The sequence below is a fragment of the Rhinolophus sinicus genome, chromosome 1 (genome assembly GCF_057876585.1).
Source record: "Rhinolophus sinicus isolate RSI-liver-muscle chromosome 1, RSI-T2T, whole genome shotgun sequence".
NCBI lineage: Eukaryota > Metazoa > Chordata > Mammalia > Chiroptera > Rhinolophidae > Rhinolophus > Rhinolophus sinicus.
In genome coordinates, this window is record NC_142501.1 from 68,825,548 (window position 1) to 68,842,973 (window position 17,426).

Genomic DNA, 17,426 nt, shown 5'->3' on the forward strand with positions numbered 1-17,426 from the left:
ATATATATATATACACACATATATTTACACACACACATGCATATACACACACATACATATACACACACATAATATGTGTATATATATATACACATATATATGTATGTGTGTGTATATATATATATATATATATATATCCATCTTTCTTTTATTACTTCTATCTACTGGGCTATTTCTAGGTAGAGCAACTGATTCTTAGACTAATTCAGAGACTCTGCCTCCTAGAATCTTCTAACAGCAGGTAGGTCAGCTCCCTTAACAGGAAATAAAACAAAACAAAACACTACTATGAATGTCTTTACATTTTAAAAGATTTCTTTTTAAACCATCTCATAGCCTAGAGGAAACTTTTATTCAACAATCAGTAGGAAGGAATGTGGGAAAGTTGTCAAAACATTAACACAAAAATCTATATTCCAGTCCGGTCCTAGTATATAACTAGGTTTCTAACCCTGGAACAGTCAACTAACCCTGCTGGGCCCCAGTTTCCCATTTACAAAGAGAATTGGGTCAGCCTCTGTGATATCTAAGGCCTCCTTTGTCTCTAAGAGTCTATGCTTACAGATAATGTTTCAATTTACATATTTGGAAACCTTTCTATTTACATATGTCCTAAAGACATTTTTGTTTCTTTTTCAGGTTTCGTGTTTGATTGTGGTTTGTTTGCTTAAGATTGGCGCTAAGAAATCAGTTTTGTTAATATACAGGTATGGCCTCTGAGTCAAAACAGAAAATGACAAAAAAACAAAAACACAAAAAACAGCTTTAGGAAACCCACTCTACCCACTCACCATCAAATACTACTTTACTAGAATGTGTGGCCAGTGCAGGCAAACCCTAAGGCATCGGAGAGGGTTGAAGCGTCACTGAGTTATCAGAACTTTGCTTAGATAGCCCAGACAGAGAAATAATAGGTCAAACATCTGCAAGGGAGACCTGGAGGATGCAGCCAGCAGTTATTCAGCAGGTAATGGAACACTTCTATAGCCTGATCTGGGCAGGTGACCTATGGCCAAAGACTGGCCAGAAAGCAGTATGCTGGCTGCCTGAGAAACAGTGTTCCAAGTTCAGCCCAACAAGTGGCTATTCTTATTCAGGAAGACGTAGAAATCTGAGTTCAGGGGTTTGCTCCAGGAGAGGGAGAGCAGTGTTAAAAGCTGTCTGGATGAACAGTGTCTGAGTATCTCTTAGGACAAGGGGAGAATTTCTAAAGGAAAAGGAATGGTGGAACCTGGAAGAAAAGGGCTCAAGATCCTCTTTGGATTCTAAGGGATCTCATGGGACAAGATCCACGAGATAGCTGTCCATGGGCTTTGCCTCACCAGGAGACACGTCAGTACAAAGAGTGAGGCACAAAAACCTCCCTGACACCGTTCTTGTCTGTGTTAATGGCATGTTTCTCCTTCTAAAATTGCTACCTCTGTTTCCCACCAGTAAAATTCAGTTCTTTGCACAGTCTGGAATCTTTGTCACTGACTTCAGGTAAAATAGAAATCAAGCCAATTCACAGAAGTCCAGCTGATTAATGTTGGCCTGGCAGATACCGACTTTTGTTCAGGGTTAGAGGCTGACAGAGCTCAATGGTCAAAACAGAACTGAAGATGCTGTCTAGCTCTAGTCATTCATTCCTATGCCCAGATGTGGAGAAACACACGCTCAAGGACAACAGTGTTCCTTTAATACATTCAGTCTGTGTAATTTTTTAACAGACTAAACACAAAATTTGTTTACCAGAAGCACTGGGGGAAAATAAAATGTTCTCATATCAAAGAGAAATAAAATAAAATAAAATAATAAAATAAATAAAATAAAATAATGAAATACAACACAGGCTGCACACACATCTTAAAAAGGTCAAAGCACCCTCTAACTAGGTGGCTGTTAATCTCGGTGCTTAACTTGACTCCCAAAGTCAGACATCAGTTTCCAGATAACAGAGATCCTGTACATCGTCAAACACCCTTAACAGGCTGTAATTCCAGAGTCCAAGGCCATCAGGAAGTCACAGTCACATTTATCAGATATAAAACAATAAATGAAATCCTGATGGACTAGGATGTTATCAACCAGTGGCCACACCTGTCCCCCCACACAATTTCTTCAACATGATGAGACACAGAATGAGCAAGCAACTAATTCCCACTGTGATTCTCTGGGTTCTCTAATGACAGAAAGCAAATTTTAAAGGAAAAGAGAGGGAAGGAGAGAAGCAGGGAAGGAGGTGACCCATTTTAGGAAAGGAATCACAACAAATGGTAATTTGCTTTTAATCTTTCTTTCAACTAGGCTACGTCCAAAGGCATTTAGCTGCACCATGGTATAATAATTTTATACCTTCATTTTACATAACTTACACCAATAATTTTATATAATAAGTTGGCATGACCTTAATTGCCAACTTAATAATTATTGAGGCATTCCTCTTAGAGAGGGAAACTTTTGGGGAAACTACTTTGAAGAGGCCCCAGCAGTAGAAGATGTGATCCTGAGTAGTGGCAAGAGCCGCAACAACAGACCAAGAAAACTGCCTTGCATGTGCTAAGAATAATAATTTGAAAGATGGAGTGCCCCTGAGAAGAAGGGAGAGAGAAGAATGGAAGCAGGGAAACCAGGAAATGGTGACAGGCATGTTGGGTAAAACTAATAGAACAACTCCCCCAGACCTTCACCCATTTTCCCACACACATACTTTGTCCACAGTTGCACCACTGGCATGGAACAGAAACAGCACATGTGGGATCCAAAGACTGGAGCCAGAATTCACTATATGAAGTAAACTTCCCCCAGACCTGTGGAAATCTGGGGAAGAGCTTTGCCACAGGGCATGGCAGGGTGTGTGGTGAGGGTAAGGGGGTGATGCTAATCCAAGTGTGACCGGCCTCTTACTGTTATAAGGTGTTACCCTCATTTCCAGTTGACATAGGCAATTACCAACTATCTTTGTACTTTGTTGCCTTTAAAACACAGATTCAAATTCTTCTTCTCCAAGAGAACTTCTCATCTTCTTTCCTTTTGGAGCACCATCCCACCTTGGGAGGAGCCAAATTACTGTCAACACCTTACACTACAAAAATTTTTCTTGGTGGGAAGGAAAGCTGGTCTACATCCTCCAGCTACACTTACGACTTGCCTTTAGCAAATAACAAAGGAGGTTCTAATCTCCACTTTGGCCCCCACCTGCCTCCACTTCCATTGCAATCATCCTAGTTTTGGAATAACACCTTCTCCATTCTCCAGAAGGATTGATTCCTGCCTAGCACAGTGTCAGGCACATAGTAGATAATTTTGATTAAACTGAATTAAATTATAAAATCACATATGCAAATGATTACATGAGGCAGTTAAGGAAAATGCTATAAAAATCATCATCATCATCATCATCATCATCATCATCACTGTCATTGCTTTGATCATTAGAAGAGAAACAAAACTACTCTAGGCGCGGAGAAATTTGTATTTATTTACTTACCTGTTGATCATCTTTGCTTACGCGTATCCAAATTGCTACTGCCAGGATCAAGATACCACAAAGCTGCAGGGGAAAAAAATACAAATATATATATGAAGTACAATTTAGATAAACTGCAACTCTAATTCCACATACCTTTAGCCATCTGGTTACAATGGTTTATCATTAATCACACCATTACAACCTAAGAGATATACATGAGGTATATTCATCTGCAGATAACTGCTAAAATGTTCCACTGTAATTGGCAAATTCGATAAGAATAATCTGTTTCCCATCCAGTGTATTCATAGGTGTAGGACAAGAAGTTATCTCCAGCACGGGGGAGGGGAAAGAGGATTTTCCATGTTTCAATTCTAAATCTGTGTTTTTGCTAGATTTTAACATACAAAAGATAAGTCACAACAGTTTAAAGACAAAATATCCTTATCAGGCCCCTGGGTTTGTCTCTGAGAAGCTGATCAGACCAAAAGAAAGGGAATAACTACTAATTACCAAACATTCCTTCAAGATTCAAGAAGCAACAAGTTGGGAAAGTTAGGGGAAAAGTAGAATATTTGACAAAATTTGCAGTTAAGCAACGAGGGTTTATAACACTTTTTATACCCAAATAAGCTCTTTTAAAATAAGCTCTTTTAGGTAGTAAAGCTTACCCAGAGAAGAGGAACAATGAGGAACAGTACTTAAAGTCTTAAATTCCTTTAATGACTTTACCAGATTATTTCATTTGGACCAACGCCAACACATAAAATGTGAAACACATTTTACTTTCATGTAAGTAAAACCCTTGTCTTTTACAATTTTTTTCTTTAACGATATATATGTTGTGGCCTCAAAAAAAAAAAAAAAAAAATCAACGATCTAGTATTAGATAGAGATGTTGAGAACAAGTTTGATAACATACCAAACCCAGCAGGCCTGGGAGGACTTTCTAGACTATTCTGGCCTTATGGTGCTCTGACAGAGAAATGCCCGAGTCTTCCAACGCCCAGTGACCTTGGAGCATCACTGCTTTCATACATGGTTGAGCCATCTGTCTAGAATCCCAAAACATCAGGTTCATTTTTAATGGTTTCTCATTAAGTGTGCCGTGGAAGCAGAGTCAAGGGCTTTGTTAAGGAATGAGGAGTCCCAGGAGGAGCTAAGGAACCAGAGGATCTGTGTTCACTCAAAGATCTCAGAAATCATCCTGTCTCCATGTAATGTGATTTCTAGAGTGGATTTTAATTCTATCATTGTGCTTCTGGTTTACTGGAAGTGTTCCTTTATTTTATTTTGCGGTAGGGCTTTTAGGAGGTAATCAAAGTTAAATGAGATCATGAGGAAGGGATCGTACTCCGATATGACTGGTGACCTTATAACAAGAGGAAGAGCTAGAGAGCTGTCTTTTACTATGGACACACGCAAGGAGGAAAGGCCAGGTGAGGGCACAGCAAACAGGCAGCCGTTAGCAAGCCAGAAAGAGAGGACTCACCAGAAACCAAATTAGCTGGTGCCTTAATCTGGGACTTCCAGCCTCCAGAACTGTGAGAAAATAAATTTCTGTTGTTTAACCCACCAAGTTTACGGTATTTTGTTATGCAGCCCAAGCAGACTAAGAAAGGGCAGGAAGAAAATGGGAAGCACCATCCAGGACACAAATAAATGGTGTAGAACAAGCTGATTTGTCCTCTTCTCTGATATACAACTAGTGTCCTTCAATAAACCTTACTCCCTCTCAATTCTATCCTTTGATTTGGGTGTTTACCAAAGTATTTTTGAAGAGTGTTGAAAACGGAAGAAAGTGCAGAGTGTTATGCTGGGAGGAAGAATGTACTATGAGCTATATCATTATTGGTCCAAAATAGACACTCTTTAGGTAAATTTAAGGGAAACCTTCCTATGCTGCTCCAGAGAGGTTACAAAAGAATAAGAAAACATGCAAATGGATAACTAGAAGATTTGTTTCTACAATAACCCCAGATCACTAGAGGCCATGAGCACAGGGGCAAGGATCTTGACAGCCCTTACATTTTCCGACAGTACTGCTGTTGTTAGTTTTCAAGTTTCCTCTTTTATTAAATACGTATTAAAAGTCCCGTTTAATTGCACTGTGGTAAGATAATGCAGACTGTGAAATCATTGCTTGTGAGAATTTTTTCATATTAATTTGATCATTGTTTTTGTTCCATTTATTTTGTCCTCTTCTTCAGGAATACAAATTGTTTTGATTTCCAGTCTCTGTTCCATCATCTTCTTTCACATCATTTATCTCTTTTTTATTTTCCTTTGGGAGAGTTTCTCAATTTGGGATTTTTATCACTGTCTCCATGTAACATGGTTTCTGGAGTGGATTTTAATTCTATCATTGTCTTTCGAGTTTGCTTGAAGTACTTCCTTATTTTATCCATTTCCCTTTTCATCTCATCCTACGGTTTTCCAGTTAATTTTATCTTCTTTTATGGCCTCCAGCCACCATTTCATGGGGGGTTATTTTCTGGCATTGCATTGTGGATACCAATTTCCTGATACTTTTCTCAGGATGCTGGAGTGTTTCTTTCAGGGGTGTGTGCTTGTTATCTAAGGCTTCAGGGTGACATTCCCTCTCACTTGTTCTTCAACAGTGTTTTTTTATTAAGACTTATGCAGGGGTTTTCCCCTTATTCATCTTTAATAAGATGAGACCTATTCTGATTTCTTATTAATTGAGAGTAGGGTGGAGGCTTTGTCTCACTCTCTAACAACGTGGATAATGTTAATTCTCACATCTCCTACTGGAGGGAAGGTTGCTGTGCATTCTCTCTACAGGCATGGGCCTAATACAGCTGTGATTTACTGAGAGGGCCTCCTAGCCTTCACACAGTATCTGATTTTCTGATGCTCTAAACCAGTGGAGCAAATGAAACACTCCAATTCTTAGTAGGCTCTGCTATTATGGTTTTCCTATCTTCAGCAAAATGAAGGTTTTTGGCTTTTCTATCTTCCCAACATGAATGATATTGATTGTATTAATGCATGTTAAGTACACAGTCAATTGTCCCTATGGTTGCATCCGTGTGTACCTTCTAAACCTGCTAAGTAAGCCAAGCACCCAGTACAACTGCTGCAAATTCTAATTTTAAATAGCTCTAAATTTAAGGGAAAGAAATCTACCACTTTTCCTTTTGACATGAATAAGGCTTAGACAAATGTGCTTCGGGTTACATTTTTTGTGCTAAAGTATAAAATCACTAAAATTCACATAACTTCAAAATACGTAAAGAGAGAGACGAATGCTCAGCATTTGATTAGAATCCTAATGTTTCTGAGTCACATTTTTATCACTTTGTTTCCAAAGTTCAACCGCCATAAAGTAACACCTGCAGACCTGTACATACATTTGCAGGGCCTGGGGCAAGAATACAAATAATAGACCACAGACCACAGATCTCTATATTGAGAAGTTATATAAAATACGTTCCAGCTTCCTAGCTTGACAAATGTGCCCACTTCATGACCTGGAGGACATAGTTCGATTTAGAATTTTCAGAATCCGGCCAAGGGAGAGCCCGCCCTGGCCTCCATCCCTCACTTCCGGTTCTGTCTTGAACTCTGAGGGACATAACAGAACGGGTATGAACAACCTCAGCCTGCAAGCCAGTTGTTTACCCTGCTCCTATTCCTGGCAAATAGCTTCCCTAGATTGCTCCTGGAGAGTCTCATGCAGACCCTGGAAACAGGTGTGGGGCCATTTGGGCAGGGAAATTTCTGGACCCAGATACCTAAAGTGGAGGCCAGGCCCAGGGTGAGCACATCCTCCAGCCCCACAGATTTCTTGACCCATGAGGACAGAGAAGGGTCAGAGTATGGCTAAAGTTATATTTAAGGTTTAAAAGCCCATTATGTATAAAATACTATCACACCAGATTCCAATACTTTAAAATTAAAAAGCAATAGGACTGTTGGCATCTGGGAAAAATAGCATTAAGTGAACAATTATTGCAAGAGCTCTGACAATTAGGTTCACAAACTTTGTTGTAACGATGTTGCTAACCTTTTTTGATATCAGAGGGATTATTCATTATGAATTTGTACCAACTGGACAAACAGTTAACAAAGTTTACTATTTGGAAGTGCTGAAAAGGCTGCATGAAAAAGTTAGACGACCTGAACTTTTCACCAACAATCCATGGCTTTTGCATCACAACAATGCACCAGCTCACACCGCACTGTCTGTGAGGGAGTTTTTAGCCAGTTAACAAATAACTGTATTGGAACACCCTCCCTACTCACCTAACCTGGCCCCCAATGACTTCTTTCTTTACCTGAAGATAAAGGAAATATTGAAAGGAAGACATTTTGATGACATCCAGGACATCAAGGGTAATACAATGACAGCTCTGATGGCCATTCCAGAAAAAAAGTTCCAAAATTGCTTTGAAGGGTGAACTAGGCACTGGCGTTGGTGCATAGCTTCCCAAGGGGAGTACTTCGAAGGTGACTGTAGAGATATTCAGTAATGAAGTATGAAGCACTTTTTCTAGGATGAGTTCAGGAACCTAATTGTCTGACCTCGTATGTCAAGCCTTGGTTATAGGCTTTCATAAAGTACCTTAGTGAATCTTCACAATTAATCCTGCTAGGTAAAAGGATCATGCTCATTTCAACAAATGCAGAGAAGGGAGCACAGAAAAGTCAAGGAAACTGTTCCAGGCCACAAAGCCATATGGAGTGAGTTCAGGATTTGAATGTCTGTTTACAAAATATAATTTCTTTCCATTCCCTTCAGTAGTGATAGAAGAAGTTCCACCTTTTAATCCTTACCATCTTATTTCCTCCTCTGTTTCAAAATCCATCCTTGGAATTTATTCATCGCTATGCATAGTAATTTCATATTGTCTCATAGAAATGCTTGTATAATGTTGGCTGAAATGCCTGTTTCTTAAACAGTTATTTAGCATTACTCTGAGTTCTTTATTAAATTAAATAATATTAAGGATGAACTGCCCACATTTTTTAATAATTTCTTAAATAATTCACAACTCCATCGGGGAGATACCACTACTATTCATTCCCATTTTACAGCTAAGGAACACTAAAGTAGACAGGTTAACTAATTTCCCCAAGGTCACACAGCTAATGAGGGAGGAACTGCAGGGTCAGCCTGAGGTCTCAACCCCTGGGCTCCAACACCTTTTGTCATTGTTATAGTTCCACCCTGATTGCCTAGTGGAGGGCAATTGCTGTATTTACAAAGTTCATACATTTCAGCCATGTCAGGACATCATCTTGAGAGATTTCATCAACTGACAGAATGAAATGAGACTGTGCCCTATTTTTTAATGTACCCCTATCTCTTAGTTATGTCTGCTCTGTCTAAACTCTTAATTGCTCTCAGGACAGCTAATGTAAAGACCTAGGCACCACATAAAATACCCTGATGAACATCAAAATGCTCGTTCCTGGACACTCTCCAAATTCTGTCTTCCTTCTGCTCTCTTCAAACCACTTTTTGCATTGGCTTCTTTCACTTGCTGATGCATTTGGCTTTACATCTTGGACCTCTTTCTCACCTCACCTCATTTGCGATTGGTAATGTTCCTTCACTCTGCTTTCCTTCATAAAAAGTTGGCCTCTCCATAGCTCTCCTCCTCTGGCAATGGTTCCACGCATCCATTGGCTAAAGGCCCCCTATTCCACGCTTACCCAGACTCCTAAGACAACCCAAGCATCTACAGTACTCCGAAGCCTGACTTATCTGAGAGGAGCATAAGAAAATGTGGGCAGTTCATCTGTTTTGACACAAAACTCAAAAAAATAGGTTTTGTAACTATAATTTATTATTTACAGTACCTCCCGTTCACTCTAACTTGCATCAAACTCTAGCATCAGTGATTAGAAGTGATTTTCGCTTTCACATGTTTTTCTTCAATTACTAATTCTAACAAATGGAAATCACTGCATATTTATGTGGCATATCTCAAGTTCTCTCACAAAAGAAACTGGTATGTTTAGTTTAAATGACCATATGCCTATCTTAGAGATATTTCCACATCTGGCCCTACTTTGCAAAGGCTTAGTTTTGCAAGTTACACCAGAAAGAATGCATTTGAAAACATAAGGCCATGGATATCTACAAGAAAACCACATCAGTGGGACTGTTAAAATTTTGCTTAAGTAAACATTAAGGATGTGACAAATTGCTAATTTCCTATGAAGGACTGTAAAATTCCAACGGAGAACTCTGGGTCAGGGGTAAAGGGAGAGTAGAAGTAAGAATGGTTCCCTAACCTCAGAGACTCCTTCTGCAGTCTAGATTTTCAATAAAAAGATGTTACCAGTTGGCTGAGAAGTTATCATTGGTCTTTTTAACTGCTGCTTTCACCCAAAGACTCTATTTCAAGATGCTCATATAGAGGTTATAGATCCCACTAGAAAATTTATGTTAAGAATAAGGCCTCTACTCCAGGGAAGTTAGAAATATTTAACTGAAATCTACAGTATCAGAAAGGCTTTATCTTCATTGTCAGAAAAACAAAGAAATAATGGTAACCATTAAACAATCAGAGTTCCCTAGGAAAGCAATAACAGCGTCTAGGTACAGGATGGTACAGATCTCTACAACTCACCTTGAACTCTACTCTTACATATATAATCCTGGACCCATAACATACCCCTTTGTTAGGCTGTCTTTATCATTTTGTTTAAAATTCTGATGTATTCCAAATTTCTGGTTAGCTATTTAATGAAACACTGACCTTTCATGTATTCACTTTGTATGCTCTATTTTTACAACAGAGATATATTTTAACTGTTTCATAATTTAATAATGAAGATTGCTACAGGTTTGGGTACGTTGGGACAAGTTGTTAAAATAGGAGTCATGCATTCATTCGCATATTCAAATTTTGGGTTGTTTAAATTGGCCATATATATTCTGTGTCATAAAAAGACAATGGTTACGGTTCTTTAAAAACAGACATCAGGACATCTTGGAGAAATACGTGACTTCAGGTCTGGGGCAGGAAATAGGGAAGAGAGTCTGGAACATCTCGTCATACCAAATAGCGAAGAAGTTATCAAAGTTCTTAGGATCATGTCAAAAGAACACAGGAGCCAACTTGAAGATGCTCCCACAGGCCAAAGATGGAATAAATTACACATCAATGAGGATGAGAACTGTGACAGCATTTAAATTTATTATTTCATAGGATACTTACAGGAATACTTGCTATCACTGTTGCATGATACCAGAAAATTAACTCATCATTTTGAAATCTCTTAGGTAAAGAGTTAAGGAACGTCTGTTGCCGTTTAAAATAAAAACTAGATACCAATGGTAACCAATCAGTAAGTGATCAATTTCTCCTTACGGAAAGAATTCTAGTTAATAAATAAAGGAAAACTAATAGAAATGGAGTATCACCAATTTGAAACTCTCAATGAACGAAGGATTTAGGTTCTTGAGCATCAGTGGCTCCCAACATCATAAAACGTGACTTGGTCAGATGTTATATACCTCCTGATGAAAGAACACAGCATCACTTATAAAGTAGTTGTATCTGCCAAAAGTAATAACCTGAATCTTGTCAAGCTGCCTGATTAGACTAGAAAATTAGATAAAACACAGAAGACAGAGGAACTACACTGTGGGTATGTAAATAGCAAAATTCAGATGGTGGAAATTGTGATAAGACAACGTACCCAGTACATAAAATTTCAAGGGAGAAAAAAAAGAGATAAAGATGGAGGGATAACCTAAAGATGAAAATTGACATAAAAGATACATCAACCAAGCACAATGTGCAGACTTTATTTGGATTCTAATTCAAATAGGAATATTTATAAGGTGATTGGAAATTTGAACTCTGGATGGATATTTGATAATTGATTGTGAAATTCTTGTTAAATTTTGAGTGTGATATTGACAATGTGGTGACATTTTAAAAAGTATTATTTATCTTTTAGATAAATATTTACAAACACTAAAATATTTACAGATGAAACAATATATCTGGGCTTTGCTTCAAAATAATATGGGGTGGGAAAGGGATAAGAGTCTGGACAGGGAAAGTTTGGCCATGGTTTCATGGCTGTTGGGGCTGGATGTTGGGGTAGATGACCCTGTCCTATTTTGTGAATGTTCAAATAAAAACATTCATAGTAAAAAGCTGAAAACAAAACCAACCAAAGTACACAGGCATTTCATTGTTTATATTCTACTCTCAAGGTTTAACCAATTTTAAATATTTCAGGGAAGAAATTTATCAGGACTAACTTAAACAACTGGCACATATTCATGAGCTTCATTTAATATATTTGCAAAGACAGCCCATTTTTCTGGACAAAAAGAGAAAGTACGAAGGCCGGACCTTCTTTATTTTAATTATTTATATACTCACTTCACCAACATATCATCTGTATTCATTAGGGCCGCTGACATTGAATGGGAAGTCATTCTATACAATAAGACTGTATTATTGTAGTTACATTTAATTAGGTACATCATTAATTCAATACAACAGAAATTTACGAACATTTAGATATCAGCTGCCTATTTACTAAAGGTAACCAGGTAAAAAACAAAACCAGAACTCTCTCCTGCTTATATTGCATAAGCCAGTTCTTAAATCAATATACAAAATGCATTTTTCATTTAAGTATTTTCAGCTATTTCTACTGATTTACTTTTGAACAATCTATAATTGTACCATATATACTAAAAATGATAACATCAGTTTTCTACCATCCTGGCCTGCCCTTTACCTTATTGCGTTTCCATATGTAATTTTCCCACTTTCCAATGATAGATTCTATTTATCAATTTATTTGCTATACCTTGTATCAAAAGACTTTAAGGGAACCATAAGAACTTGCTAAAACACAAACTCTGTCGATTAGAAGGTGGGATGATGACACATCAAAATCCTAATTTTAAATTGCTGATACAGACCTGGTGGTTTAATTTAATCTTTCATGATTAAATAATTTTATTGTTTCCCTCTCAAGTTTTTTATATGACCCATTGTTTCTTCTTTAGGTCTCTGAAAATAATTCTCTTCTCATGTCTTTATCCTCTGACACCCCACCATGCACCTGTTTTAAACCCAGATGTAAATTCTGGGATTCGGGGGCTTGGACTCCATCCGGATGGAATCAGATCAGCTTTTTCCCACAGGGTCCTTAAACTAGGAAGGCCTGCATGACATACAACTTAGAATAATTGTCCTTTAGTAAAGGGATATTTTTCCTCTGTGATTGTTTTTGCAACAGTATCAAAACATTTATAAAATGTTTATCCTCACAGATCCTGAAGTGCACTTTTTTGAGTCATTGGCTCTTTTCAATTACTGAAATAACCAAAGAAAGAACAAACAAATCCAAACAAGTAAATGGACAAAGGCATTTTCCTCCTCCTCCTATTTCTTTAGTGCAGAGTCTGTTCTCGTTTATGATATTTATATCAAGATCCCCTTTCTTGCATAAAATTGATAATTAAAAGAAAAACACTTACCCAGAACAAGAAGTTGAAGATAAACATAGAATATTTTATACAGCCATTCACACCTGCCATGTCGCAAAAGGATCAGGAATCCAGATGCCGGTGAATTTAACTGTTGCTTATAGGATTGTCCTGCAATGTGCTCTGAAGTAATTTGCCTGTAGAGATTTCTGTGCCCACGGCTTCAGAGCAGAAATAGAAAGCAGAGAAGTGCGTTTGTGGGGGAATAATCTAGTTATTAAAGTGGATAAAAAATTAACCCACACATTTAAATATCATAAGGGCTATCTCTAAGGGAGTGTGTTCTTTTGCTAGTCATGGCTGCTGGGGCATGCCGCCAGGATATTTATGATCCTTTTGCAAAAACTGCTTCCTCTAAAGTAAACAGATATCAAGTTAAGGGAGTGGCCCTGAACCAGGGAGAGAATGGCACAACGATACTAGGTTGTTAGATTTCAGAAACCACAGTCTGACTTGCCTGCCCTCTATTTTGACTCTACCCAAATAAGATCCTTTTGCTCTGAGAAAAAGGCACATTGTGTCTCAACTCATTTTTGCATTGCATTTTCTCAAGAATGCAAAATTTCTCTCAGGTGCAATAAAATGCAGTTAGAAATCTGCCAAATCTGAAGGCTTAGACAAGCACCCTTTTATCCTGAACTCCAGAACAGTGGGAACAACCATTACAGGTACCTGCCTTCCAAAACTTCCAAATCTATTTCCAAACAATTTCATGGAGCTGCCTTAAGTGCAGCGTGGTTGGCGGAAGTGGGGAGGGAGAGGCTGCCCTGCTTATCATAAGCCCATTCAGTTTTTATCTTTATTTCTTTATTATGTAAAGGGAAAAAATTCTTAGGAGTCACTCTCTGACTGCTGTGATTGTGTTCATTTTATAATGTGAAGTCATTTTGATAGTTCAGTTTGTTTTTAAGGCGGACTCTCTTCTTCCCTTTCTCTTGTAAGTTATGTCTAGCAAAGCTCCTCACCACCAACTCAATTTCTGGATTCCTGGTCTCTTGGACAAAAAAAATCAAATGAGGAGGTGGTCATAGTTCAGTGACCATAGATTGTACAATTTGTTTCTAGTGCTAATAGAAGGCAGCTGTTGCAGGTAAAGGCAAAATTCTTTGACCTAATTAAGGAGGTGTGGACTGCTTTTGTGTAAACAATTTGGGTCATGCTAGTCTCCACATCCTGCCTCTAAAAGAAAGTTCTTTTTCCCTAAAATAAAAGAACCCTATCCTTCAAAAGGTTTTTGGAAAGATTAATACTTTAAAATCCTTTATAATTCTGTTCGATAATCAAGCATGGACTTTTAAAAAATTTGAATAGTTAAAAGATTATTTTTCTAATTTTGAAACAATCCCACTCCTTGACTATAAACATAATATACTTTTAATGTATTAGCAGTAATAACATTTAGTATTAAGGCCAAATTTAGGATTAGATAAAATATAATGATTAATATTTAAATAATCACTAAAATTGGTATCTGTGCTGTTTCCTCCTAGAAAAAGGAAATCATTTTATAAATGTCTATTGAAATATCAGTGGATACAGATTATTCATAGCTAAAAGAAGAGAGATTTTTTTGACTGAATGAATACTAAATGGATTTATAGTCTTAGAAATGATTGATCATTATTTAAGAGGTAAAATCAAAAGAAACATATAAATTAAAATGCTGCTTTGTTGACAGCATATATTGAACATCTACCAAATTTTAATTTGTAATAGATTTTTTTTTTTTTTGTAGATGTTGAATCTCCTTAAAAAGAATATAGTCTTTAGTTAAACCATTATTGAGCTCCGAAACACAAAAATCAATGGTATCATTTTACAGGAAAATTACTCTATGTAATAGACTCCACGGTCCAATTAAAAATCTACATGAAACAGTTCACTCCTCTAAATTCCTATCCCAGTAAGTGTGATAAGCACACATTTAGTTGCCCAAGCTAAATACTGCAGAATCATTTATATTCCTCCTTCTTTCTTTTCTCATATCGAATCACTTCCACCATTTACTGAGCTTCTAAATTTCCTTCAAATCTGTTTCCTCTATCTCATTCTTTTCCCACTGTCATTATTCAGCCTTTTGTCATCTCTTATGTGAGCCATTTCAATAGTATCATAATTAGTTTCCCTGCCAGTTTCTTGCTCCTCCAGTTTGACTTGGTACTCTAGAAATTTCTCTCAGTACTCTAAAATTGTCTTTTTCTTTCTATAACTCTCTTTGTAAAATACTCATTGATTATGTAAGTCCCCTGATTAAAAAGCAAGGTAAAGATGCTTCCCTGTTACCTACTGGATACATTTCAGACTCCTTAGAATAACACTTAAAGCACATGGCAAGCAGACATCTGCCTACCTCCCAGAACATACTCCTGCTCCTTTCTCCCCAGGCAACCTCCACTGCTTGACTGCATAACCACAAAATTATTTCACAAGACTCTAATATACCTTGGTATTTCATGCCTCTATACCATGTCTTTCCTTCTGCCTGGAATATCCCTTCCCACTTTCTCTACCTGGTGAATTAATGTAACACCCCTTGGTACTCAGCTCAAATGGCACTTCACCTATGGGTCCTTCCCCTTCCACATCCACTGTCCCCACTCTGGGTGGATCTGCTTGCTTCTCAATCCTCATTATAATTTGAAAAAATCTTTAGTCTAAAATTACCATCCTGTATAATACTGATTTTTGTCTCTGCCCTATTTGATCTCTTATGCATGAAAGACCAAGATCCTGACCTACTTATGTCTATATCCATTGCAGCTGGCATTGGAGATAAAGGGATGTGTATATGCAGCCAAGATTCCCAGAAAGTTCAACTAGGGATTCCTTCATGGAGTGCTAGGGAACTACCAAATGTTACCCCTCCCCCATAAGAAAGTAAATTATCCAGTAAAGAAAAATAGTTTCTTAATTCAAGACTTGTCAGAATCTTAACTTGCTAATAATACTTAAGAAGGTGACAACGTACATAGCAATTCTGAAACGAATGTGACCCCAGACCATATTTTTGAAATACATATCCTTGGACTACTGTTATAGCTCTTATTACAGAAAGACTAACCTAGACAAACCCTCACATTTTATACATGAGGAAAGAAGCTCAGAGAGATTAAGTAGCCTAAGTTTACAAAACTGGTTAGTGTCAGAGATCTTTCTAGAAATGAGGTCTCATGATGATCAGATCACTATTCTGTCTACTTGCATCAACTATCTCTTGAGTTATGTATATCATAATTATGGGTCAGTTACCAACTTAATCTTGAGAAATTGTCATTGAACAGGTTTTTAACAGTGGAAGGTTGGGGTGAGGAAGGGTTAGAGGATGTCATCAATAAATCTTAGACTCAGGGAAAGACCAGGCCAGGCAGGAAAGGCAATGGAAAGTGGGATAGCACGAGAAATGAGAACTAAAGGAAAGGGCAGAAGAAAAGTTTCGATAAATTTAGATAAAATTTTCCTAATGCTGTCATCATGTCAATTATTATCACTCATAGTGAATGTACAGGGTAACGCAGAATGAGGATTCAAATCAGATTAATCAGGAAAACTCTCCACGAGGCAGTCCTATTGAGCTCGGTTTTGATAGCAGCATGAGCACATTCCTTGTGCTCAAAGTAGAAGAAAGGGCATGCGTAGAACCATCAGACACCCTATGTAAAATACAGCATTTTCTCTAGGTCATCAAGCAATCAGGCCTACATTTGGGACTTGAACCATAAAGCAGGCACAGATAGGAGGTTCCTACTTTCATCATGATATCATGTTTCCATCTACAAGATACACCCAATAATTCATTCAACAAATGTATTGAATGCCTACTATACTCAAGGCATTTTACTAGGTGCTAGAGATACAGCAGGTTACAAAACAAGATAAAAATCTTTGCCTTCATGGGAAATTTTACAGTATATATACTTATATATTGGGTACCTAGATTTTGGAAACAAAAATATAACAAGGAAGATTTGTGTTTCCCAATATATTTGTCAGTGGAATAGGTACTGAAAAACCAAACCATGTGTTCTAGAGAAGGGATTATATTACCTTTTATTTTATGTATTCTCCCATTATTGCATTCTCTATGATACGGGTTTTGTTATGGCATTGTGAAAATTCCATTCATTTTCTCAAAGGCTGGTAGCAGTAGCAAGAAAAATGGTGTTGAAGTTTCTCTTCCTCATGAGTGCTCTTGGGTGTGAGTGTGAAAGTGCATGAGGTCACCCATTTGAAACAATTTGAGTGAAGAGAAAATTTTGGTAGTTTAGCATTTTTCATTTTGAAAACCCATTTTTCTTATTTTTGGAAAATCGAGCCTGCTCATTTGTGGGTTTTATGACCCCTTGTAGAGGGGCATAGTCTTGGCCCTTATCCTCCAGTCCAATTCCAGCATTCCGAGACCATCATTCTTCTTATGCTTTCATTTGAACACAATGGTCTGTGCTTCACACCGTGTGCTAATGGATGGAGCCTGGCTCA

The 17,426-nt window shown here is 37.6% G+C and overlaps 1 protein-coding gene across 1 annotated transcript in view; it reads right to left on the bottom strand.

Annotated features, from left to right (window-relative positions):
- The window catches only part of TSPAN8 (tetraspanin 8), a 28,555-nt gene extending 15,295 nt beyond the window's left edge, over nucleotides 1–13,260 (bottom strand). Inside the window, exons 1-2 of the mRNA XM_019748927.3 lie at nucleotides 12,942–13,260; nucleotides 3,470–3,532 (exon numbers count right to left, since the gene is read on the bottom strand). Coding sequence (XP_019604486.3) covers nucleotides 3,470–3,532; nucleotides 12,942–13,001 — 123 coding nt within the window. The 5' untranslated portion in view covers nucleotides 13,002–13,260. The remainder of the gene's footprint in view (nucleotides 1–3,469; nucleotides 3,533–12,941) is intronic.
- Nucleotides 13,261–17,426: the final 4,166 nt, after the last annotated feature.